The sequence below is a fragment of the Pleurodeles waltl genome, chromosome 4_2 (genome assembly GCF_031143425.1).
Source record: "Pleurodeles waltl isolate 20211129_DDA chromosome 4_2, aPleWal1.hap1.20221129, whole genome shotgun sequence".
Classification (NCBI taxonomy): domain Eukaryota; kingdom Metazoa; phylum Chordata; class Amphibia; order Caudata; family Salamandridae; genus Pleurodeles; species Pleurodeles waltl.
In genome coordinates, this window is record NC_090443.1 from 827,813,605 (window position 1) to 827,840,272 (window position 26,668).

Consider the following 26,668-nt stretch of genomic DNA (forward strand, 5'->3'; position numbering starts at 1 on the left):
GGCAACTTGTCCACTGCCAAAAAACGTAAGAAAGGCCTGTTCCTTTGCTATAATTCAGCTCTGTCACCACTGTTAGTCGAAGGCAATACTGCAAGTTGAGAATCACGCTCTCTGCTTAAGGTAAGCATGTTGAGCCAAGCCTGAAAACATAGTACTTTTTTGGGTTGCAAACCATAACAGCATTACCCCTCGGCATACATGTATGATCGCTGTGTGCATCAAGGACAAACAGTTCAAAATTACCAGTGACTGACTGTGGGTAATGCAGGCCCAATGGAGCACGGTCACTATACCCAGACTTACCAAGCCATACATAACATCGGACCGGCCTACCTGAACCAAGAGTCTCCTTCCACACCCTCGCCAGATCCTTCCGCTCCTCTCAACTGTCTCTGGCTGCATTTGGAAAATCACAGCCGGAGGACAATCCTTCACCTACATCGCAGCAAAGAGCTGGAACAACCTAACCCTATACCACAGACAAAGCCCATCACTTACAATCTACAGGAAAAACCTCAAGACATGGCTTTTCAGATGAGGCTCCAACCCCCCTCCTCCAAACCCCTTGAGACCATCACAGGTGAGTAGCTGAGCTCTACAAAAAACTGATTGATTGATTATACCATGCAAGGGACCTTCACGTCCCAACAGCTCCAGAAACCCCCTCTTGTGATGTCGATGGTTAACCGTGGGTTGTGATGTTTCTACTTCTTGCTGGACCAGATAGGTCCTTTCTTTACTGTAGTGTCAGTGGTTACTGGATTGCTCAAGCCCTATTCTGGGTTGGCTTCATTCACCCTTTTCTGCACATAGACATATATCATCTGAGTTGCCCAAGTTCTGCTTCAGGTGAAAACCGCACACCCACTACTGTAGTGGCTAGTAGTCCTTGACTTGCGTCATCCACTACAATGACCAACTTCTTACAAGTTATTAGTGACAATGTTTCTAGTCCTCGACTCTTGTGTGATAACACATTCTGGGTGTCATAGTCTTGTTTGCTTCCATGGAACTAACTAGTCCAACACACCCTTCTCCATTATTCAGTGGTTTTCAGGCCACAACCTTCACCTTAAATGCAATCAATCAGTGACTTTGCAATATGGATCAAGTAAAAAAAAATAAAAAAAAATAAAAGTAGAATGCTAGCCACAGCTAGAACAGTAGCAGCTGAACAGTCATACTTCATTTGAGTTAAGCGATTCACGAGCTCACAAGGAAGATATAGTTACTTTTCATCGCTACAATGGAAAGTAAGTACCCATTTAGGAACAAAAAATGGATGCTAATAATTAGAGAAGGCAAAGCATATAGGAAACATTGTGTTAAGTTGGTAAGACTAACCTCAGTGTATTCAAAAGCCTTCTAGGCTGAGCTGCGAGTTCGTCTGCAAATTTTTCTGGATTCACAAGATAACTGGTCTGTAGCTGCTCAATCGAAAGCATCAATGAGTGCAAGCTGCAGATAAGTTCATAACTTGCTGGTAAGTCATCTTTCTTACTGGCCTAAAAAGTATAGCAAAACCAAAAGGAAAAAAGTACAACAGAAATTAAGATTTCGGAACCATTGCTCAAATCCAGTGTGCAAGGGCTCCAATTACACTGGGTTGTCAGAATCACCACAAAGAATGTATGACATTACTTTGAACATCGTTAACTGCCTGTAGCATTGATTCAACCTAATTACTTACAGACACCATTACTGTGACCCATTATCCCTAGCATTTAACTACTTCAATCCACAATCTCAAACCATAACCCTAAAGATAACTTTAAACTAAATTACATTTCAAAGTTAACTTAATATTAAGCTGCCCCTGTATTATCCTACATTAAATATATGCATAAAATGACCTGCAAATCCTATTACTAACCCTTCACCAAAATGATTTATAATATATTCTTATTACAGCCCTAAATAACATACTAACTCTAACCCCAAGTTAAAGTGTAATTATATTACATTAAAGAGTAGCCTTAAAACTAAATCAAATAACTAAAATTACTTGTGAGTCTCTCTCTATGTACTTGAGTTACCTTTAACATTGAATAATAATATACTGAAGGAACACAGCCCCAACTTTAAAAAGTGAACTAAACAAAAGTACATTAGATTTTCAAAAGCGGCATTATTTTAACACTAATACTTCACTTTCCTATATCAATCAAGTCTAGGTGCGTTAGTCAAAATGATGGTATCTTTCAGTAACCGCTGCCTGTAAATGATTCTCATCTGCGTTCACTGTGTGTGAATTTAGTTCCCAACTATATTGTTAATCCCTTGAATGCTTTGAGTCAGTAGTCCCCAACCTTTTGACTTCTGTGGACCCCCTACTTTATCATTACTGGAATCCAGGGACCCCCAATAAATCATTACTGAAAGATGGGGACCCAATCTGTTAATATTATTTAAATTTTCTATGCAGTCACGGACCACCTGAGGAGGCTTCGTGGACCCCCAGGGGTCCCCGGACCACAAGTTGGGAACCACTGCTTTGAGTCATTGACCGCACCCAATTGTCATCACCGATGTAAACCAAAGAAGGTTTACGATAACGTTTGAGACCAAAACTATAAGAGTTTATCACTCAAGATAACATAAAACTGAAATGCTCAATTTGTGCAAAGCATGAGGTTCAGCAGGCTTTACGTTTACTTCCCATCAACACACTAAGGAGCAGTCCTAGGCCACAAAATGAGTGCAAATTCACCTGATAGAAGTTACAGTCTTTGAAACTTTAACGCACCACCCCTATCGGTTCATTCAAATTCCCAAACTGTGACTCCATCTACCAGAGTGGCATCCAAGCAGATACAAAGCAGAGGAAGGTGGGTGGGTCTTTCTGTGGAGGTCTTCATTGCCAATCTGTATTCTGAACCAATCTGTAACCTTGTGGTGTCTATACAGTGGTGCCACATCACCCTCCGATAGGGGAAAAGGGAGAGAAAAAAACATCTTCCACAAAATTCACTCTGATGGACAGGCAAACCTGAAAAGTGATGGGAAGCGTAATGTTGTGGGTGAGCCTTGCCTCGTCCCAATGCATGAAGAAGATTGTTTGATTCTAGGCAGGAATCACATCAGATGCAAAATGTCTCTGGAAACAGCATTGTAGCAATGTTTGATGCTTAAGTGTAAAACCACTTACTCAAAGCAGCCAACCTGATAGTTTTCAAAACAGTTCAATAAGTCTCCAAGTGCCTGGGTCCCCCAGAGCAACAAAACGTGAAATTTTAATGTTTCAACGGAGACAAAAATTATGACAAGAGGCCATGTTTCTGAAATGAAGCATTGATAGAGCTTACAGTGAGATAGCTGTAGATTACGTGCATCACAACTGCAACCATCACTCTGGTAAACAAAAGGAGAGCACCTATAATATGTTTTGCTCACACCGTCCAAGTAATGGTGAACTGGAATTGCAAATGAGGTTGCTGTGCTAGTTACACAGTAGATCTATGACATAAAGAAAGGCTCGTATTCCTATGCAAGAACGAGCCAGTGTCAAAGCCCCCACCCCCTGCGGTGTAACTTTGCTATATGTTTACCCTCTGTCTCTAATATATGCCATATGGAACCCAAGGATGATTTTTTTGATTTTTTGAGACATTAGTCATAATTTGTATGCCTGAAGCATAGTGTCAAACAGGAAACATGAAGCAGACCTGCCCAGTAGACACCTAACCCACTAGACATCTAACCCACGCCCAATCAATATGGAATGTTTCCGAATAACTGGGTGAGATTTTCCTACTGTGGTATTTTTTTAAAGCAATTTTTCCATTATTGCACTGTAGTGAAACTCCGAAGTTTAAAAGTGTTGTACGAGTACATGCAATGCCAAAAGTTCACATTCCAATACCAATTTTAAGAATTCACCTTTTCTGCTATTTGATCTTTTTCACTCTTCAATACAGCTTTCTTCTTTGAAACTGTCTGGAATAACTGCTTCACACCAGTCGTAAAACCAGGACAATAATAGAGTACCTAGCAACAAAAAGTGAACATGTTATGCAAATACAAAACAGGACAGCAGTAAACACCGAAAGTAACAAGACAAACGACAAAACCCAACTCAATCACAGTCATAGTGACAGGGAAAAAAAAAAATAAAATAAAAAAATCATACAAACCATCTCAGGGCCTGATGTAGAGTTTTGTAGACGGGAACTCCAACAAAAACGTGAAAGCTATCCCCCCCCAACCTAATGCACTTTTAATTAGGCATACGGAAAATCTGTCATGCATATAACAGAGTGCTCATTCGCCAAACTAGACCAGCCCCACATTATTCTGTAGGAACAACATTTCTCAGTGACAACTTAAATGTTTTAGTGGTAACACTGCAAGCATACTAGTCATATTAATGAAATAGGATAGAATGAGGCAAATCACTAAGTGCAGCAATGGGATCGATGGTGTTGCATAGGGACTTAACCCAGCCAAACCGCCCCAAAAAATGTTGACTGACCACCAAACGACAGAAAATAGTGCACAGATATTTTCACGCTGAAGCTCAAATGTCTGAAAACCTGGCATTTAAGCACCTTCATAAATGCTGGCTTTTAGGCATCTGGAAGTAAATCTGTTCACGTTACTAAAGGTCACACCTGCTAGGCTTATAAGCAAATAGTGATACAGACAAGAAGTATTAAATAAGGCACATAATTTAGCACGTTAGAGGTGGACAAAATTATTTGCACGGTTGGTGACCAAAGTATACTGGAAATTTAACTCCTGGAAAGGCTATGGTACAGTGTTCAAAACAAAAGCACAAAGGCGAAGCAAGCCGCTGATAGTGGAACCATATCCACTCCACCAATGGTAGAGCAAAGTTTCTTGACCCTTTTAAACAATCAATTGCAGTGCAATGGGTCTTGCATTTGCTCGAGTTAGAGCTATTGATGTTGTAAATTCATAACTAGACTTTTGCTGCCTCTATCTGCAGTAAAAAATGAAAATGATGCCATTTGGCATCCTAATCTACATCTGCGATGCTAATTCCAATTAAAATACCACTTTCACCACTCCACCATCAGAGTTGCTGGCTGGCTAACACAATTCCCAAAACAAGATAGTCACAGAGGAGTAACAAGAGAAATAAACTAGAAGGGTCACCCAAACATATCAAGAGTGTTCAAACCGTCATAGTTTAAATAAGGAAGTTGTCCCGAAACATGGTCATAATTGCAACAAGGAGAGATTAATAAGACATATACAATTATCATATAAACTCAATAAAAACCTTAATCAGAAATAAATGTTTGGCATTAGACTGTAATGCTCAAAACAGCCTCTAGAGGACACTACAATGAAAATAGAATTTATAAGCAATATGGTCATGTTACCATATAGTTAGCCCCAAAAGGGAATAACCACATGAAAAAAAAAAAAAATGAAAAAAAAAAAAAAATACATAAATAAAATCGCTGAAAGTATTGCAGCGTGACCATATATTTAGCCCCTTGAGGGCATAGCGCATTACACATTTTCAGTGTTAGCAGGCCTACTGCAGTGATATTACAAATGATATTACAAACAAGACCCTTAAAACACAAATTACTCTCAGTTCCAGCCAAGGGAGGGATTAAAAAGACACTGAATGGAGGGAGGGTTTATTGTTTTGGGGCCCCCACTAACCTAGTGTTGGGACCCAGCGATGATTCAAACAGAAAGAGCAAGTTGTGGTGAACGTTTTGAAGGAGCTCCCATTGTTCTAGGACCTCCACAGGCTGAGTAATGTTTTGTTTTGTAAAAGAAAGGTCGTGCAAAAGGGGTGGGGGGGTGGATTCATCAATATAGTGTGGGGACCCAGAGATGACCTGAACAGAAACAGTGTCATGCTGAACATTTTGGTGGTGGTCCCATTGTCATGGAACCACCACAGACCGAGTTATGGGCAAGCATTATGGGGAGACTTCCCCTACTCCAGCAAATATTGTAGTATCAGCTATCCTGCTGTGCCAGGAGAGCCGTGTTGCGATTTCGGTGTTTTTTTAGTAAAGCATTTATCACTTATAAGTGTTTTTGGGAAAGCTATAGAGCGTGGGGGGGGGGAGGGGAACGTGTGCAATAGAAAAATAATAGTTCACCCACGCTGAAGTAGATCGGCAAACATGCAATTATCCATGCAAAAGGGTCAGTCTGCAGCGCAGGCATAACCGCCCCAAGGCAGGGCAAACAAAGCAATTACCACTGACATCAAGGGATTTTTGAAAGACAAGCCCACGAACGAGTGAAAGTGATGGGCGTGAGGTGGCCGTGGTTAAAAGCCCACAATACTTACAACGGGTTGAAGCGCTAACGGGCTCAACCTAAAAATGACCTTCACCTTGCTAGCTGTATAAGTCTTACCCCGATCGTCAGTTTCTAGGTCTTATGTTACTGGGGGGGGGAAGTGTCCCCCTCCCCCCTTCTGGCAGTAATTAAATCCTAGGCTTTGTCTACTTTCTAAAGTTTTCCATTATTCTGTTCAACAGCAACCGAAGGGCAGAAAAGTGCAAGTTCCAAGAACAGTATTTTACAAAAGGGGGGGGGAGGCATCAAAAGGGCATACTATCTCATTTTTAAAAGTGTCAGTCAGCAATGACGTCAGGCATACCCGGCCATTTGAAGGCACGTGAGCCAACTTAGCAATTCCCTGAAGAATTCACATAACACAGTCAGATATTCAGTGTCAAAAGAAGCACAGTGTCTTTAAGCAGAACTCAAAGCTTGATAGAAGTGAAGATGGGCAATGCAGAAAAGCTCCACTCCCGCTCCAGAGGAACAAAACATCCTTAGATAAATATCATATGAAGGGGAACTTAGCCAGTGTTGGGAAACTAGACCATGAACCTTTCTTCTTCTCGGTGTCCTCGTTCGCTCTTTTGTAATGTTCTAGCAATCAACTGAAACACATCCTACTGAAAGGCATGAATCTTCCACCTTTGTTTCTCTTAACTGCTACCCCACAACCAGTTGCAGCGTATTAATAAAGGATATCCTGCAATAAAAAACACTGACACTTGGGACAAGAGAGAAGTGACTGCTTTAATGACGGGGTAAGATATTGGCCACTCGCATACAGTCTCATCCTGCTCACTGACTATCCTCTCTCCCTCACATTGCTTCAGTCACTCCAATACAGAGGCTGCCGATTTAAAGAGTACAGTTTCTTATGGATGCAAGAGCTGCTGGATTCTTCTGGCTGACTCTTGAAATTCCAAGTTGCCTCAACTGCAACTGAACAGTCAGGCCTCATTAACACCACAACTGGCAGAATTAAACGATGGTGCATATAACTGATGAATTTCAGTGTTTTTTGGAATTCAAACGTTAATTTTTATACTATTACAATACCTACATAACTCCACTTTAACCCATTTTCTTAGTGAATTTACACTTTTTTTATGCAAGTTAAAATCTTAGTTCCTGCCCTACGTATAGTTCCATTTTAAAATTTGTTTTTTCCCAGTTAATATTCAGACATTTTCAGTGTTTGTTTTTTTAGTTTAAAATTGATTTTTTTAACTGACATTCCCTTAACTATGGCATCATTTTAACCTTTGTTTTTTTCCAGTGAATTTGTTTTAAACAGAAAGTAAGATGTCTTTCTCTGTATTGGAGGGTGCGGGGTGTTGGTGGGGGTGCAGGGGTGAAGGTTGGGTATGGGGCCCAGGCCATTCACCCCAACCTCCACACCATGCACAGTGTTGGACATTTTACTTTGTCAACAACAACAACAAAAAATGAATTCACTGAAAAAAATAAAGGTTCAAGTGACATTAAAGTTAGGTGAATGTCAGTTAAAAAAAAAAAAAAAAACTATTTAAAACTTAAAATAAAAAATAACAATACTGAAATTCAACAGCAGTAGGTATCTCAAGTAACAAAATGGTTACCTGCCAGGACATTTCTGCAGCTTTTAAGAGTTGTCTGGATTCACATGCTGTGCATTGATTCTGCAATCTGGTTGTTGGGTCCGGAATTGAGACTTGTCTGCCTCTTTCTATTGGGCATCGCCGACCACCATTTGGTGGCATGGCACAAGAAATGCACCCTAGAAGTTCCAGAATGTGGTCGCCAATTTTAGATTATTTTTTTCTCCTCAGCAACTTGGTAGCTGGAAACATCCTCCTTCTTGAAATGGCTTTCACCTTATGTTTGTTCCTCACATTCCTAGAGAGACAGGTGGGTCGCATGTGAATTGAGAAAACTCTTCCAGCTGCAAAACCACTCCTATTGGTAAGTAACTATTTCGTTTTGCAGCATGAATGCTTTTCTGGATTCATTTGCTGTGCATTGATTATGCAGCAGTATTTGTCTCCTTGGGGAAAACGGGTTGGAATGTGCTTCAGTTAGCAAACGGGTGTTTTAGTGCTCCCTATCCCACTTGTGCTTCCTTGTTTATCAGTATGTCCACACAGTAGTGTTTCGTGAAGGTGTGGGTGGGTAACACTGTCGCAGCCATGCAGATGTGGCTGATTGGCATGTTTGCCAGGAATGCCAGAGTTGCACCCTTCTTTCCTGATCAGGGCGCCCTGGGCATAGTAGGCAAAGTTTTCCCTACCCTTGTGTAGTAGGTTAGGACTGCCTCTACAATTCACTGTGTTATGGTCCCTTCTGTTACTTTCTTTTTGTCTTTGTCTCTTGCAGGTTGTACATGACCACACTCCACACAGCGAAGGCGTGTAATGCCTTTTCAGCCTGACATTTTTATTCTTGGAAGAAGGCCACTAGTTAGATGCTCTGGTGGATGTGGAATTGTGATAGTACCTTTGGTAGAAACTGTGTATGTGTTTTAAGAACTACATAGTCCTTGTGGATCTGAAGGTATGGGTCTAAGGTAGTGAATGCATGTAATTTGTTCACGTTGCGAAGAGACGTGATCGAAACTAGGAGGCAATTTTGAGTGTTAGAAACTTTAGTTCTGCCTTGTGTATAGATTCAAACAGTGCTTCCACAGCTAAGTTAAGTGAGTACTACGTCCAAGTTCCACATTGGTGTTGATGCCTATCTCAGTGGTGCCACCTTCTCCGATTCTTCCAGGAATCTTTTTACCAGCAGTAGTTGCGAAGAAGCAGTTCTCTATTGTCCCTCTGCCGTGTGCTACTATGCCAGCTACTTGGACTTTCAGTGATGCGTAGGTCAGGATGTTGTCCAGAAGGTGGGTGAAGTATTGCGGCAAGGTGGCAGTATTATGTAGTAGGACTGGGGAGTCTTGCCATGTAATACTAGCACATTACCCAGTAGTGGACCTCGGGTTCACACCAATAAACCTTAGCTCAGTCTTAGTAGTGTGGCAAAAAGCAGTCAGGCTACTTAGAGGAACATGTGTAAAGCATTTCACAATACCAACATGGACGATAAAATGACATGACTCAAAAGAAATCCAACATCAATTTAGAAATAAAGCCGATTTTTATATAAAATTTAGACACCAAAACAAATTTTAATTTGCACACAACCGGAGTTATGAATTTGAAAAGCTTCGGAAAATAGGGTATTTTCACTGAAAATGGTTCCGATTGAAGTCAATGGGGAAAATCAAAGTGTGCACTCGGGCACATGCAAGGCAAGTTCCAGGGAGCCCACCTCGACTTATGATTCTGTGGGGCCCTAGATCAAGAGTGAGTCAGTTTCTTATTACTTTGCCCAGGGAGTCCGGGTACAGAGGTGATGTGGCTATCCTTGGTAGTGATGGGTCCGTGGCTGCTGGTGCTTTTGCCCTACTTAGCAAATGGGTACTTGGGGGGTGGACACGCGCTCTGCTCTTTGGGTGTACAAGTCTTTGGAGGCCAGGACCAGGAATCAACAGTTGGAGCTTCGCAACCACGTCCAGTGGTTCCAGGGTACAGACGTGGCTTTTAGCAGTCAACCACGCCAAAGATGCTTTGCTGCTCCTCTTGAGGTCACTCTCTTCAGGATGCAGACCACAGGAGAGGGGTCATTGCCAACGTCAGTTTCTATGCTGGGGGTCTGCAATGTCTTAGTGGCCGTTGGTTTCCGGCTTGGCAACAAACAAGCCTTGGTAGCTGCTAAGGTGGTCTGCTGGTACTTCAATGGCTGGTAGTCATCCAGCAGGTAGTAGAGGCTTGAAACCTGGCAGAGACCTCACGCTCACTCTTTAGATGCTGGACACTAAGGGCCAGATGTATCAAAGGGTTTTACCCATTCTGTGTCAATGGGACAATGCTTTGGTACATACGGCCCCTAGTTTCTTTAGGTTCATTCACAGGGACCCAGTCGGTCGCAGTTCTTTGACTTCAACATGGTGTTTACTCCTGCAGTTTACAGGGGACTGGTACCACCAGTCAGGGGAGTCTTTCTTGGATTCTCTGTGTCCACTGGGACCCCTCTTGCTGGGACCAATGAGCTTTCACCTCAGGCACATGTTGGTCACTCTGTTTTAGAGGTGTCTCCGTAGGTCACTTCTGTGTCTTCTCTTCACTCTGTGGCAGGAGTCCAGGTCCTGTTGTCAGTGATGACGTCTTCTTTGTGCCTCTTCTTTGCAAGTTAGAAATGACTTTCTGTGGCCAGGGGAGCCCATTAAAGTCTGGTTTTAGGGGGTGTTAACGGGGAGGACAGTGGCCATTGGGCAGCTGGTCCCCGTGGCTAGCCTGCCCCTGTAGTGACCACCTCCTGTGGGAGTGAGTCACTTTCCTACCCAGCATCCACTAAACCTAAGGGTTGTCAAGATGGCAGAACCCTTCCTTGGCTGTACAGACCCCCTAATCTTTTGAGTGTATGCCTCCTGCATAGCTTATTTACCCGCCTATTCGGCTGAACAGGACGGGAAGGGCTTTGACCTCCACTGAGGGACAAGTAATTACACTTCAAGGACAGGTGAAGCCTTTGAGCCTCACCGCCTTGATTAACTTTTCACACTAGACAACTTGCCAGCCGGGGAGGGAGGAGTTATGACCAACCTGCCTGCCCAGGCCCTTTGCCTCCATCCTGTGGAAATGCTAGCACAACCAACAGGGGGGTAGACTTGTGTCTGGGATGGCAGAGGCTCAAAAGAGCCCGCCAAAACAGTAGAGATCTTAGTAACTTGATGGGCACCCTCTAAGATTGCCACCTGGGCAAGTGCTCGTTAACCCTGACTATGGGTATCATGCATCATGCTCAGGGTTAAAATACAAGTTGTTTGATACAAAGCATAAAGGGGGACGGGGGTTTGAAATCCTCCAGATGGTATATCCTCCTGTCTTCAATAGTTCGCATACCCTGTGATACCCTTATGGATATGATCTGTCCTCCGCACTGTCTAGTAGGTCTAAGCACCAGGTTTGTGTGGCCCACTGAGAGGCGATGTAAATGAGATACATCCTTGACTGTTTAAATTTGTCCTATACTCTTGGGGTCAGGGACATCAATGGAAAGATGTATGCAAATCTCCCTTCCCTTTGGATTGGTAGTGTGGAAGCCTGGGCACTAATTATTGGCATTTTGCATTCTCTGGGATGGCAAACAGGTCTATGCTTGGAGTGCCCCATTTTTTGAACACGTTGTCCAATACTTCTTATCTCCCACTTGTGGGAGGTGTTTGCTTATCTTTCCTTTATCTATCTGCGTCTTGTTCTCCTCAGAGGTGTATAGCCGCCAGAGGCAAGTTCCATTGGAGTTCCCACTTCCATAGCTCCTCTGCTAGTTTTGATAGCATGAACAACTTTGTTCCTCCCTGTTTGTTGAAGTGGAATATTGTCATCATGTTGTCCATCTGGATCAGCATTGTCTGTCCTTTCATGGGTGCCTGGCAGGCTTTCAATGATAAACTTACTGTAACTCAAGGTGGTCGTCTTATGTGTTTCACTGCACACACTGGGCTCCAGAGGCCTCTCATTTTTAGATTTTTAATGTGTTTTTCTCAATTCTTGTGGGATGCGTCCATGGTCACCATGGGAGCTGTGCAGCATGGCTAAATAGGAAAAAAAAAAGAAGAAAAACTAAGATGCTGCTGGACGCAACAGTTTGTAGGCGCACGCGCCACACATGCGTTTCTATAACATGACGCAGGCTCCTTTTTAGGTCGAGCGTGCAAGAGCTTTTCGACCTGTTGAAAGTAAGCAGTAGGCTTTTAACCACACCCATCTCTTTCAAACGTTTGTGGGCTTGCCTTTCAAAGATCCCTTGATGTCACTGACAAATGCTTTACGTTTGTCCTGCTTTGGGGTGGTTTTGTTACTGTCTTGCAGACTGACCCCGTTACATGGATAATTGCATGACTCCAGATATACTTCAGGATGGGCGAACTATTTTTTTCTTTTGTCTCTCCCCTTCGTGCTCCATGGCGCTCAGAAAACCGCAAACTTCATTGGCGACATTGAAGCGCTGGTCACATTGTTCACACTGTTACCTAATCAGTCATTTCTTTTGGCTCTCCCCTTCACACTCCATAGCTTTCACAAAAACACTTGTAATTGATAAATGCTTTACGTAAAAACACAAATCCTCAAAGCGGTTCTCCCAACACAGTGGGAGAGGTGATACTACAATATTCACTGCACTTGGAAAACTCGCCCCATAATGCTTTGCAGGCCATTACTTTTAGAAAACATTTTGGCTCATAACTCAGCCGGTGGTGGTCCTAGGACAAAGGGACCACCATCAAAAAGTTCATGACAACGTGCTCTGTCTACATAATCTCCCGGTCCCCACACTAGGTTAGTGGGGACCCCAAAATAATAACCCCTCCCAACATTGTGTATTTTGAAGCTCTCTCATGACAGGAACTTTTGTTTTACAGCTCATTGCAGTTTGTGTTTTAAGGGCCTTGTTTGTAATATTATTGCAGTAGGCCTGTTAGCTCTCAGGCACTACACCCTCTAGGGGCTAAATATGCCGTTATAGTGCATTACTTTCTGCCATTTTCTTTTCATGTCGTTATGCCCTCTAGCGGCTGACTATATGGTTACATGACCATGTTTCTTACAAATGCTATTTTTTCCTCTAGGGGTTGTTCTGAGCATTGCAGTCTAATGCCAAACGTTTATGTCTGGTAAAGGTTTCTATTGGGTTTACATGATAATTGTATGTGTTTTATTAATCTCTCTTTATTGCAATTATGATCATGATTCAGGCCAACTTAACATCCTCATTACACTATGACTGTTTGAACACTTGGTATGTTTGAGTGACTCTTCTAGTTTCTCTTGTTACTCTTCCGTGGCTGTCTTGTGTCTTTTTTTGGGGGGGTAATTTTGTTAGCCAGCCAGCAACTCTGATGGTGGGGTGGTGAAAGTGGAATTATATTGAAATCAGCATGCATATTTAAATTAGGATGCTAAATGGCAACGTTTTCATTTTTGGCTGCAGATAGAGGAACAAGGTAAAGGGGAGTGTGTTAGTTATATGCAGGGACACTAGAATTAAGTGGCAGGCAAAGACCAAATTATGAGGCAGGGTTGACCAATTTATGTGGCAAGAAAAGTTCAGTTATGAATTTACAATGCCAATAGCTATAATTCAAGCAAATGCGAGACCTATTGCATTGCAAATGCTTTTTTTACCTATCCAAGTTGGATCAGTAAATGAAAAGAAAAACTAGTTGAAGGAAGCAACAATGATGTGGGGGTGAGCCTGCAACCAATGTGGGGGAAACAACACAGACAGCACAGATGGGGTGGAAAAAAGCAAGCGGGTGAGAGGAAAAGCAATGTGTTCAGATGGTTGGTTAAGACTGCAACGTGGAGCCTGGGGGTGGGGGTGAGGGTTAGGAGCAAACTAGGGAAACAGTTGGAAAACATATCCACTGTTAGTGTCCTTAAGGAAAAAGGTTTAAAAAAAAAAAAAAAAGAAAAAAAAAAAAACACTTCCCTGTAAATGAGCAGTTGAAGGAAACAAATTGGGAATGTTCCAGGAGAGGGACAGACAACATGGACTAGACAAAGCCATAGAATAAGAAGCAGGCAAATGTCTAACTCCAACCAATGGTAAACAATGGGTGGGCTGGAGACCCACCAGTGTTCTAAGCCCACAAAAAGTATTTCACAACAAGAGAGCTGTGCTGTCATTGAGTGTTCTCCTGGAGTGCTTAAAGTCAAGAGAATGTAAGCAATGGGCTTAGCCGAAGCTCTCTATAATAATTTATAGTGTACACAATAACAACCAGCTAAAACTGCCTCTAGACAGGACCCGAAAACAAGACTTCAAAATAAAAAGTTAAGAAGAGTGGTTATACCAGAATAGCAAGATGATACATCACCAACTGCTCGGTACGCTATATGATGCATCCTGTTCCCAATAAAGATTAGGAAAAAGTGTAAGCCTACTGAATGCAAAATATTTCTCAAATGATGTATCATAGTTATGCAGGCATTTGTTTATAATTGAATTAATAAGGATTGACACAACAGGCCACGCAAATATCTTGGCACTTTCCAATAAATATTAATCATCACCTTACACTACATACTGAGTCTGCTAGATAAAGTCTGAGTTACCCCTTAAAGGCTTAAACTTAATCACAGAGATGACAGACAAGCTATGTATGCTTCATGGAAGGTACAGATAAAACGGACAGGCTGGATCGCACAAATCCATTGAGGAAGAATCAGGTAAATGAGTGACAGTAAAGCCATCCAACAGTAAGCAACGGGCAGGTTACAAGTCCCTGTCTGTACTTTGTAAGCATACAGTATGTCTCTCACAACCAGCCAACTTTTCTCAATCTAAAAATAGTGAAGGTATTCGACCTGGCACCTTGATTAACAGTGTGCAAACTGAGAATGTTAAGGGCCAAGCCATGTATTGCCACGTTGGAGTATAGTTTTAACTAACACTTACAAGTCAGTGGAATCAATCAAAAATGAAACTCACATTTCCATACATGTGTCCATGTAATCACATCACTATCTTGAATGCATACTGTATTCTATAAAATTCTAATAAATCGATCACCACCTTTTAACTGCAAGCTATTACTCATGCTGGCATTACAACTCATTTTCAGATCAGTGTAAGAAACTGGATTATTATTTGTGATGGGTGACTACTCACGTCAAGGAATAATCACAACCCTTGTTAGGGTGAACCCTCAAAGTCATTCATTTAACCTGAGCTCAATCCCCTGGTAACTATGAGGCAGAGCAAACAAGCTTGACGTAGTTCAATGTATAAAGTATTTCTGTTGGAGCAAAACAGTAATCAAGTCAAACTGCAAAACAATAAAAATCCTAAACCAAATTAAAAAGAGATGACAAAAATCTAACACGTGGACCACTAATAAGAATTTTAGAAGTTGAAAACAGAATTAGAGACGAAAAAACACAAAGCACTAATGATAGTCAATGGTGTCACTAGACAAGGGCACTATCTGCAGTTTGAGGCGGGCTACGATGGAATGTAGGTTGGGTACACCAACCAGGTTTGTCCTGCTCGAAGATTTCACTTTCTTAGTCTTTTATGTCCCAATCTTCCACCGGAGCACAGTTCTAAAGCCACCCAGGTCATAAGGGGAGGTACTTAGAGACTCATAGGGTGTAAGGCAGAGGCCAGTTGCCACTGCTCGGCTGGACAGTTGCATAAAAGGCCTCTTATAACTTATTTTATCTGTGTATCTTGAGCAGGAGGTCAATCCTATGACCCAAAAAGTCCACTTCTTTGCAAGGGGGGCCGGTCCAGTTCTTCAGTGCTCCTGTTAGGTCAAAGAGTGCAGATTCGGACCTCTGCTGTTCCTCAGGTCCAGGAGTGATCTGAAGTACCTATAGGTGCCATATTTATGCCTAGCACTAACTAATGCGTAGAATGACTCCTGGACACAGCCTAACCAAGGAGTGAGCACTTTGGCTATTTTTAAGATGGTGAAAATCTTCAGCCAAACTAAACTTGGACTTTGAGGACTGTGTGCTTTAGTAATACTAGTGTCCTCCTACATCTAACACTAAAATCCACTTTGGCTGAGGCACTGTACTCACAATAAACCTAGAGAAAGGAGTTTGGTAGGACAACCACAGGAATTCTTCAGAAACCAGACAGTAGATACACAAGAATTGTCTTGGCATCCTGTTCTCTTCCTTTCAAGTTTGCCCCAAGTATTATATGCATCTGAGCAGACCTATTGAGCATGACTTCACACCTATATCAAAGGCAGTCCCAAAGTCCCTCCTTGCATATTCTGAGGTTCAGAGGAGTCATCTCAGCCCAGCCAATTTCTTGTTTCTGGGATGCATTCAACATCTGTTCAAACGCTAACCACTGGCTGGGAGAAGCTGGAGAGCAAATGCAAATTAGCATCAAGCAACTTCAGGAAAGGAAAAAGTTAACTTTTTAAAAGTTTCTTTTCCTTAGTATTTACTATTGAAAATAACTGTATAATTGTTTTTCTAGAGAGTCCAATTTCTGAGAAACAGTATTTGTATTTTAATCTACGTGCAGGTTTTCTACAAAAAGCGGCTATGCCTGCAACAGTAAAAAAAAAAATAGCTTCAAGGACATACTAACATTAAATTTCTCCATTTTGCATTCTGTCTTATGGGCTATAAATCCAACATGGTAGTGACTTCTTAATATTTAAAAGGGAGGATTTATCTTGTCAAAAGCATGTATCTCAACAGGCTGGAGTGTAGTTTATATACTGCTACAGTAAAGATACAATAGTAGGCCTGAAGACATGTTTGCGCTGCCACTGTAGTGGGTGGTACAATAGGTGTTGCAAGAAGAGAATGCCAATTAACAGAGTCACTAGTCACTAGGTACATTCTCTACCATATATTAGGGATGATTAAGCAATTTAAATATACCAATTAGGAGTATGCCAATTCAAACATGTTAAAAGGGGGAGCACTTGCATATTACCACTAGCTAGCATATGGTAAAGTGCAAGGAGTTCAAAATCCAGAAGCAATATAGGGTCTAGAAAAAGGGGGGGTGAAATGGGGCAACCACACAGAAAAGGTGGATTTCCTACAATCAATGAAAGTGTAAATATTTAAATTCAATACACCTACAGACTGAAAATCTAACCTGAAAATTCAACCCCAGGTAGCAAGAAAATTGCACAAGTCCGTGAGAATTAGCATTTGCAACATTCATTAATATCACGTGTATCTCACACTTGCACAACTAAAACTAGATAGTCACTGCCTCAACTCCCATTCATCCCTTTAATCAAGGAAAGGCAGAGCATGATCAAGATAAGGGGGGACACTGCACCAATTAAGGAAATTAAAGAGCTAGTGGAGTAATGTGGGGTTAATGAGGCGAAGAGTTTGGTCTGTGATGTAACCGGTTTTCCCAGAAACGTAAGTAAGAATCTGAAGCACAACATTTAAAATATCTGTTGCAGATGGTTTGGAATCGACTGTTAATCCTTTGGACACCTCTGCAAACTTAACATTACTCAATTCCCCCACTTTCTCAACAGTCTCTCCAATTTTCCTTTACAGACTTACTTGATTCCATCTGTTAATTTTGTCTGGGTATTTTGCTTGTGTCTTGAAATTATTGGTCCAAAACATTTTAACCAAACTGCTACGACTGTATCAATTTTGTTGGTAAGGAAGCTACCAGTGGCCAATGTTCCTGCAGGAGGGCAGAGGGCATTGCTTGCTTGTTGTCGATGCAACTCAAGTTGGCATCTTAGTAAAGGGTGGTGCATTATCTGGGCAGGTATAAAATGGAGGAGCAGTCTTATGCATGCAACAGTAGACTCAGATCTAATCACTAGAAACAAGGCAGATAAGACTTTCAGTGTCATTTCTTATTCTTTGGCAAGTCATCCATTCAACAGGTCACAACAAAACTCTCAGAATGGCGGGCTTAATGCTGTCTGAGGGACCTGCTTTGCATTGCAGCAATTAACTTGTTTGGAAATTAAGTGTTATACAAAAAAAGTTGCCACAACATAAAATGTGTCACAATAACAAGACTTACTTGTAGTACGCTATTTAAATAGCAGGTGTTGCCAAGATTGCTTAACCCAGCAAACGGCAGCAGGGACTCTTTTTTTTCACAACAATCAGGTGATGATGGTTGCACAGCAGGAACAACCTGATCACTAGTAAGAAAATAAAAACGTCAGGGGAAAAGTTACAGAAAACATAACGTAGAAAACTTACAAATTAGAGGTAAATTTACAGTAAATTAAAGCACGTTTAACCATGGAAACAAAGAATTTACAAGAAGAGACTTGCTTCTATTATGGATCAACAAGATGTGAAAAAAATAACAGGGGGTTACTTTGAAGTGATAAATTTAACAGCCTGTGAGGGTTGGGTTCGATTTTTTATAATTTATTCACAGTAAGCACATGCTGATTTGCTCTAGATGAGTTTGCACTTTCTTTAAACTGTGCGGACTGTAGAAATATAAACTTCAAATGAGAAGTGAAAATACAACAAGGAAGGCAACTACCTTTAAATGCACCCTTGGCCTGATATGTTAAATATTTTTGATATGTTGTATGTGCGTTTATCATTTCTTGATAAAAATTGAAAATATGTTCAGGCAAGCTTTTTCACAATTTTTAGGTTTGTTAATTGAATTTTCGCTAAACTATATTAAATATAAATCAAGATGTACTATGCATGGTCTTGATTATAGTTATTTATGCATGCCAGTTTATTCTGTGGACCATTAACAATATCGCACACTGTAAGGACGACCAGTAAAGATATGCAACATATTGCACTATTCACAGTAGTATCTAGAGGTGGTGCCCACTCAAAACTCTTGGGCACAAATCATACATCAGTATTAAACTGGCGCCTTTTCTGAGCTTCTCAAAAAGCATGGTCAAGAAAATTAAACTCTGTACATTTTAATAAAAGGTATTACAAGGTGTTGCTGGACATATTCTTTGCATACATAACAAACAAGTATCACTGGGTCAAACACTTCATTTAAACTACTTGTATATCAGGGATGTCAATTGGGATAAGAGTACTTTGTCAGGCACGGTCAGATCAGCTCTAACAGGACCAGATAAGCCTGAACTGACAAAAAACAAACAAACAATGGACTGTAGTATGGTTGACAGTACATACCAGCAGTTCAGATTAATTCAAGTATTTAACTGTTGCCCTTTTTGAGTACCTCTTTGCTGCATCACTGGTACCTCTACATGACTTCACAAAGTCCTGAACATTGATGCACACCAACTAAAATCTTAGAAAAGCACATGCAGACAAGCAAACCATAAAGGGTAATGAAAACATGTATTATGGTTGATATGCTGTATAACAAAACAAATATCAAGTTTCAACGAGCATGGCAACGTCAATAGGTCTGGCTTTTTTTTTTTTAAGTCTTTACTAAAACATGAAAAAAGTCAGTTGCAGTTTAAGAAATATATATATATATAGATTGTTTTTGGATAGAACGCGTTGAAGTGATAAATAATTTACTGTATAATGGGGAAGAGTACTTTGAAGATGTTTAGTAGAACCTCATGTATTTCAGTGCAAGCATTCAATGGGTGGTAGATGGATGTATCAAACCACCAACAGCATGAGGGGAAAGAGATGTACGCCTACAGGTGGTGCCAAAGCCCGCTCTCTATATATTTGAAAGACTTTTTGTCAACAGATATAGCAAGCAGCTTTGGTGTCAAGCAACCCTTACAAATATATTCTTCTACATGAGGGAATTTTAATATGTGTACTTTATTTGAAAGTGTTGCATCCCATCTTGATTTTTGACCACACACTGATCTTAATTATGATGTGTATATAAACTTTTGTCTATACATTTTATTATTAACTTTAAAAAAATATTTGATTCATACCCTTGGACATTTCCCCTACATAAACAGACAGGCTTTCTGCACCTTCTGCAGAAAACCAAGACAGGCTGCCATCTCAGTTTACCCCTCAGGTGGTAAGAGGTGATCTGTCTGACTACTTTAATCATAGTTGATGATGTTTGCACAGAAAACAAAATACTCGTTAGCTTTTGCTTTAAACTGTTATTTTTGATGTTCGCTCACTCTGGTACATCTGACATACAAACGCCATGGATTGACAGGTCAGCCCTTCAGTCAGATTCCCCAACATCAGGCCACAGCTTTAATGGGAGCTCGCCATGTCTATTTAAAAATATCCCCCTAATCAGTTGGGCTCAGTGTCAGCTCATCAAAATAGCGCTCTAATTATATCAAGTCTCTGTACTCATTGTTGGTCCGCTGAATTGAGGACTACTCCTTTGCAGATATGTTCCAATGACAATTCCATATCACAATTCTGTAATTTGTGCACTCAACCAATCTCTCAAAAAAATTCAGTCAATATAGTGACAACCTATATGACAGCCTTCTAAACTCAGCAAAATACACAGTAAGAATGGACCAGTGATCAGATTGGTAACTGTGGTGATACAGTTCTCACACAAGATAAACAATCTTCATACGGGATCAAACCAACCTTTCTGAGCAAATAGAAGCCACTGGCCCAAATGTGGGGGTTGGGGCATTTTACTCCTGATGTCCTAGGGTCTAACCTTCTATGGGCACTGAGCAACTATGCAAGTACTACTTCAACACTTGACTCCGTTGTAGTGTGGGTTGAACACTCCAACGCTTCTTGGGTTGAGAAGAGGGAAATGAGGAATCAAGAGTTACAACAGGCTCAGCAACCTCAATAAATTAATATCCAGACAAATACTTGCTTTTAAGAAAAAAGTAGTATTTATGTATGAACACAGTGAAATAAGGAATACCACGAATAAAGCAAGGTCTTCATAAGGCCAGAACTCAAACGTTGTCTGGTTAGACTCCTGAATCCCACTTCCTCATTGACATACTGTGTTTATCCCCATTTGCACTAGGCAACATTCAGGCTAAGCTTCGCTAGTAAGTAGAGATGTTTTTGAAATTCCACAAACGCTTTTAAAAAGTCAAAGTATGAACTTTAGGCAGATCAACTTGCCCCGAAACCCTGTAATTAGTCCTGCTTATTCTTGCTGGCAACATGGTACGGAGAGTAAAGCTGCACTTCAGCGGTGAGCATAAGTCTGGATGCTGCAGGTGATGCCGCAGGGGTCCACAGCAACAGCCTCCTGTCACATCGATGCACTAGTGACGGAACTTAGTCTTCACCATCGTCACCACCTGGCATACAGGAGTTGCAAACATATAGGGCAATGTTCCTTCCGGGTCACAGCACTGCACACAGCAATGCCCCTGTTCTGATGCATCAGGGTGATGCCTTTAATCTTAACTGCAGCCGGGGAGGGAGCCCACACAGCTCGATTGGTGCATCAGTCCTGATGACCAGAATCTCACATTCTGCTTCAGGGATCTACTCAACAGATCCCCACTAGACCTTACTCCCTCCAGGCACTTTCCTCCTACTCACAGTGTCCTTTGGTCTCAGCAGGCAGGTGTTTGTACTCCAGGGCAAATGGTCTTGATTCTCCAGGGTGATGTCTCTCTTTTTACAATCTGTTTCCAGACACAGGTGTAATTTAGTATCTTAGACTTTGATGATTGTGTTGTGACGGTCGTCCACTATGAGGTGCCCACTCTTCTTTTGTGTCCTTTGTCCAGGAAGCAGTCTGTCACAGCAGGAACAACTCTACTCTTGACAGTCCCACACACAGGCCACTGGAGTGTCTAGAATATCATACCTGAATACAAGCCTCAATGATATGTGCCTATTAAAAGGTTACAAAGGCCCAAGCCCTATTCTTCTTGGTTTCCTATCAGCAACATCTCCTGCAATGTGCCCAGGCCCCACTGACCAGAGACCTTTCCAGAACCAAAGAACTATTTTGAAGTGCAAAAGAGAGCCTGGCTCTCCTGTCCTTCTGTGTATGTCCATCCTAGCTCACAGGAATGCAGGCAATCCACAAATATGTCTGGGATGCGCCTTCACCTCCACGTGCCTTCCCAAACACCAGGGCTTCCAAAATGGAACCCACATGCCTCCATGCACCGTACCATACAAATACCTTACAGCATGCACATGCAGTCACACGAGCACTGCATAACGGTACATACCTACATGATGTAGGCAAAGCACAAATAAGGCACACGGCAGCAGAACTTTACACGAGTGAGTAGGTAGGCCTCACTCCTGTAACATGGGTAAAGAGGCCTGTTCACTCTACTGATCACTATTCCAAAAACAGTATGCTGCCACCACCACACTTGTTCCACTTACTTTGGGTAAGAGTAGCAGCCGTTTACCACACCAAAGTTAACACTTTGTGCACCCCTACTGATCTTAAAAAGACCACAATATGTTAGAATGGCCCTAGGTCATGGACACATGCATGATTGATCTGTTTTCGCCAACAGCAAACAAAAATTGGTCCTAAACACCCAGTTGTGACTGCAGCAGAGGCATTGAAGGCAGAAATGCACATCCATCACCAAGCAGGGATGCAGGAGACCTTTCAGTCCCTACACGTTCTTTAAACAAAACTAAAAGCAATGTTTGAAATGTGGCACAATGTAAATCATGTGCCTTTCAGCACATCATTGCATACTGGGGACACAAATGTATCACCTCAATGCTTCTTGCTGCAATGGCGCTTTGAATAGAATATACCTTGAGTTACCATTACCCTTCCTACAACTGAAGGCATGCCACCTGCACCACCTTTTTGGGGGTAAAAACAGCAACTTACTTTATCAAGTACAACAATGTACCCGGTGTGGTGACTTATCAATAACTAACTGCAACGATGTTGCCTCAGCTAAAAAGATTGCTTCCCATTAAAATTATTCTGAATAATCAGGCCTCGAAAGATCTACTTGCCCACTCACTATGGCGAGTCATATTTTATGAGGTTGAGGTATTTTTAGGACCTACCCCCCCCCCTGCTGGCAAGTTGGCAAAGAACAGGTATTCAGCCAGAAAGTCGAAGACCAATAAAGATGCCTTTAAATGTTGGTTTTGTCACATTTGCTTTATGCTCAGAATAGAGGTCGAAAATCAGTTTGTCTTACAATTAGTTTTCTTTCTGACTGCAGTTTTTCTGGATTTTGCCAGGTTTTGCCTAACACACATTTAAATAGCTAAGTCAACTGAACAAACATTTCCAAAATATAGTTCAGAGGTTGTGAAACCCCATTGTTTGTACTTTTGTGAAGAAAAAAATATTTTAAGAGGATGAAAACAAATTAGAACACTTTACTTGGTTATGTCCAAAGGATAAATATGTTTTCTGAAATTCGGTTTTCACAGCTTGTTAGTACATTACACAGTTTTATCAGTAAAGCTGCAAGTTAGTGGGAAGGTTTTTGGACATGTCTTGGAAATGTTCTATCTATAAATGACAGCGTGCAACCACATCACGATTTAGTATATATTTATTAAAAGTGAGTGTTTAAACAAACTGAGAAACACTCCTACCCTGATGGCAATGCTATTAGTAAACTAAGAGACGAGTAATGGATCATAAGTTCCCTATATGTGGGCTACATTCTTTTTATACAGTGACCAAACGTTCTGTCTATTTAAATCAAACAAAGAAGTTTTTTGTACAGCAGAAATGCTGAGCTCACATATTTGAAGGAACAGTCATATGTGACAATGGAGAAAAAAAAAAAGTGACTCTAAACTAAAATATTTATTAGGATCACACAATTTGAGACCCGCTTACAGGTCAAGTACATTATTATTATTATAGTTATAGTTGAGTAGATTATTCAATTACTCGACCTGCAGGTCCAGTAACATTTTAATGTTTTCTCGAGGCCTGATAATACACATCCATGTGTTGGTGCTGCAGCTATTCAGTCCTGGAACTACAGTATTTTGAACACTCCTGCCAGTTATTCACAGCTAATGCTAATAAGCACACTAGCAATCATAGACATTTTATATTACACTTAAGATACATGCACAGCTGCACCAATCCACCCTAATCAGGGCCAACAGATTTCGACAAAGCCCCAGTACAGAACCAAGCACAACTTTCCATCATTTGTCAAATTGTATACATTGCTAACAGCCTAAAATAAGGGTGCATTATAAACGTTTTGGCTGCGTGCTTCTTTCATATCTTCCAAACAAAATCGCCATTTACAAATTTAACAAGTATATAATTCCAGTTCACTTGCATCTCTCCCTCCTATAAACACGCGATCACTCTGGAAACATGCAGACAAGATTTAAACTAAAAATACACTTTGAGGGCATGGGTTACATTTATCTGCACCAGTGATAACAGCCCACAGTACTAAAGACATCACCTCTAATGACAGACTATATAAATAAATCTAAACGATACAACTATTCTAAATCCAAACAAAATTCAAGTATTTACGGGGGTGTAAATTACTGTGCTAGATTATGTTTTCTAGACTATACTTTACACACTGGAACATCCTACTCAAACTTATATGACGAGGATACCATGCCTTATGCTTTTGACCCTACTTTAGGTTCCCCTCTGTTCATACGTTTACCAAGCACTTGGGAGGGTGGATTCCTAATTATATGTCAACACACTCTGAAGACTAAAACACGCCCCCTGACTGAACATATTGGCAATACTGCCTTGCCTCCCAAACGTTTTGGTTATTGATTTTGTCGAGGAACCGATGTATTCTGCAATGTAATTTCAACCAAGTGCATTCACCGTATATCCTATTGTAGCCACAAACCAAGCGCACTGAAATGGCATCAAAATTTCGGCTGCCTCAAATGCCATTATAAGATAGCAGGCAACCATTATCCATGCATCAACTCATGTCATCTCACTGCAGCACAACATGTAAAGATCCAACATGCAACTCCGAACACTGTCCACTGTATCGGCTCATCAATTATCTACCTAGGATTTCTGTACTACTGTGTGGTGCATGCCTGTATATTGATAGCTAAAGGCTGCTTTTGCTTTCTTCCATTTCGACTCTAGTGTTAAGTACTACTGAATAGCAATAAAAACAATATGAACTTAACAGTGGTTTTAATTACGTCTCCCGTGTAAAGCCCTCTTTGGACGCCCAAGCCCGCATTACCATCCTATTTATAACACAGTAGAGGCCCTATCAGTTCAACGATGGTTCGTCTCTATGCAGTTATGGTCAGACCACTCAAACCTACATGCACAGCTCAATTGTAGGCAAGCTCTTCTCCGGCCATCCGGCACAGCACATTCACTAAATCACCAGACTTGGGAAATTATTTGTGGGTACCATAAATCGTGGAGTCCAGTCTCTACGAAATGCAGCTTATTAACTCTCAAATGTCAGATTCAAATGAGAATGCACTCACTTGTTCGAGGGAGCTGATTCCACTAAAGTCAAAAAAGTAATTGACTGTTGGATGATGGGAGAGACAGTTCTTAAGAAAGGCTAAATCTCGAGACCGAAGGGAGATCTAACACGTTTAAGTGGCAAATATACACCCACCTGTCTGTCGGCGCCTCCTCCAACTCCCCTTGTCGCCCCTCGGCGAAATCCAGGGCTCTCTTGGGGTCCTTCTTTTGGAAGAACTTTAGGGAGAGGCGGCTCTTCTTGGCGGGGCTTCCCCCCTTAGGAGGGGGAGGCGCAGTGCTGGCATCGCTGGGGGGCACCACTCCAGGCATGGTGTTTCAAAGGAACACAAACAGAGCTCAAAAGCCAGACACGAAGGATCGCGCGCGGCTCAGTGGCCGCAGGTGGCGGAGCGCAGGCGGGCAGCGCGAGACACCATTCCACGAGCTGCCTCGGAGTCTTCCACCTTGCTCGGTGTCAGCATTCGCACAGCGGTCTCTTTTCTTCCGAGAAGTGTTTCACAAAGACACAGGTTATAGATCCAGAGAGCCGTAATAGAGTCTCACAAACCAAAATACTGGAGTTCACTAAATCCGAAGCAGGTCCCAAAACTGCCGCTCTACTCAGTACCCGCCAATTTCGGTTTCTCGAAAGGGTGCGTAGACATAAAAGAAGGACAACAAACACAGACGAGTCCCAGTCAGTTTGCGTATACTTCAGAGCGCACCTTAAAGCGAGAGTGGAATAGTAATGTATGAATTAAATACTGGATTAATTGAACAGCCACGGTAAATGATGTGCTTATTCAACGACCACAAAAAGTTGATCATAGCAAATATTTTATTATGGTGATAGTTGACTATAGAGGATTACACTTTGCTAAAAAAAAAATATATACAAATTCTGTGTACGTAAGAAATATAAGAGGACTTTTCTTCATAGGCGGAGTACGAAAAGCGTGTTTCACTTTTGATATCCGGTGTACATTGGGTAATATGGAAATTCCAACATGGCGATTAGGTGCACGCTAAACAAGGAAGCATGCAGAACGTCGCTCCTCTCGGACTACTTTCGTGGACGATGCGCGAGAATGCTGAGTTTAGGGTTCAAAAAAGATTTGTTTAAATCTTCAGCCTGAAGGGTACTAAAGTGAATCTGGAAAACCAAAATAATGCTTTCTATGTGTACAGCAAGTTATTGTACGTTTGTGTTTTTTAATTGAATGAATATGTTGCATATATAAAAACAACATTGTTTTTCCTAATACTACCTATGAGCTATTGAAATCGGACGCGGGAAAATCAAACGTTTTTTTTCTGATGTTTTTTAACATGTAAATCAGTACTAAAATAGAAAACTTGCAAAATCAAAATGGCCACTATAATTTCACACACTAACCGCGTAGCGCTTTATTTGTCCACTTTCCACGTCTGAGGTTACGTGCACGCTCAAAAGTGTGAATTGTTTACTTCTTAAGTCAGAAGTTGCGGTTTAGCCCGAGAACGATTAGATGTGCAAAAACGGGCGTATTTCCACGAC

General features: G+C 41.4%; 1 protein-coding gene across 1 annotated transcript in view; it reads right to left on the reverse strand.

The window, feature by feature from the left end:
• The window catches only part of USP1 (ubiquitin specific peptidase 1), a 72,844-nt gene extending 47,068 nt beyond the window's left edge, over positions 1 to 25,776 (reverse strand). The window contains exons 1-4 of the mRNA XM_069232540.1: positions 25,286 to 25,776; positions 17,857 to 17,980; positions 3,880 to 3,987; positions 1,345 to 1,505 (exon numbers count right to left, since the gene is read on the reverse strand). Coding sequence (XP_069088641.1) covers positions 1,345 to 1,505; positions 3,880 to 3,987; positions 17,857 to 17,980; positions 25,286 to 25,461 — 569 coding nt within the window. The 5' untranslated portion in view covers positions 25,462 to 25,776. The remainder of the gene's footprint in view (positions 1 to 1,344; positions 1,506 to 3,879; positions 3,988 to 17,856; positions 17,981 to 25,285) is intronic.
• Positions 25,777 to 26,668: the final 892 nt, after the last annotated feature.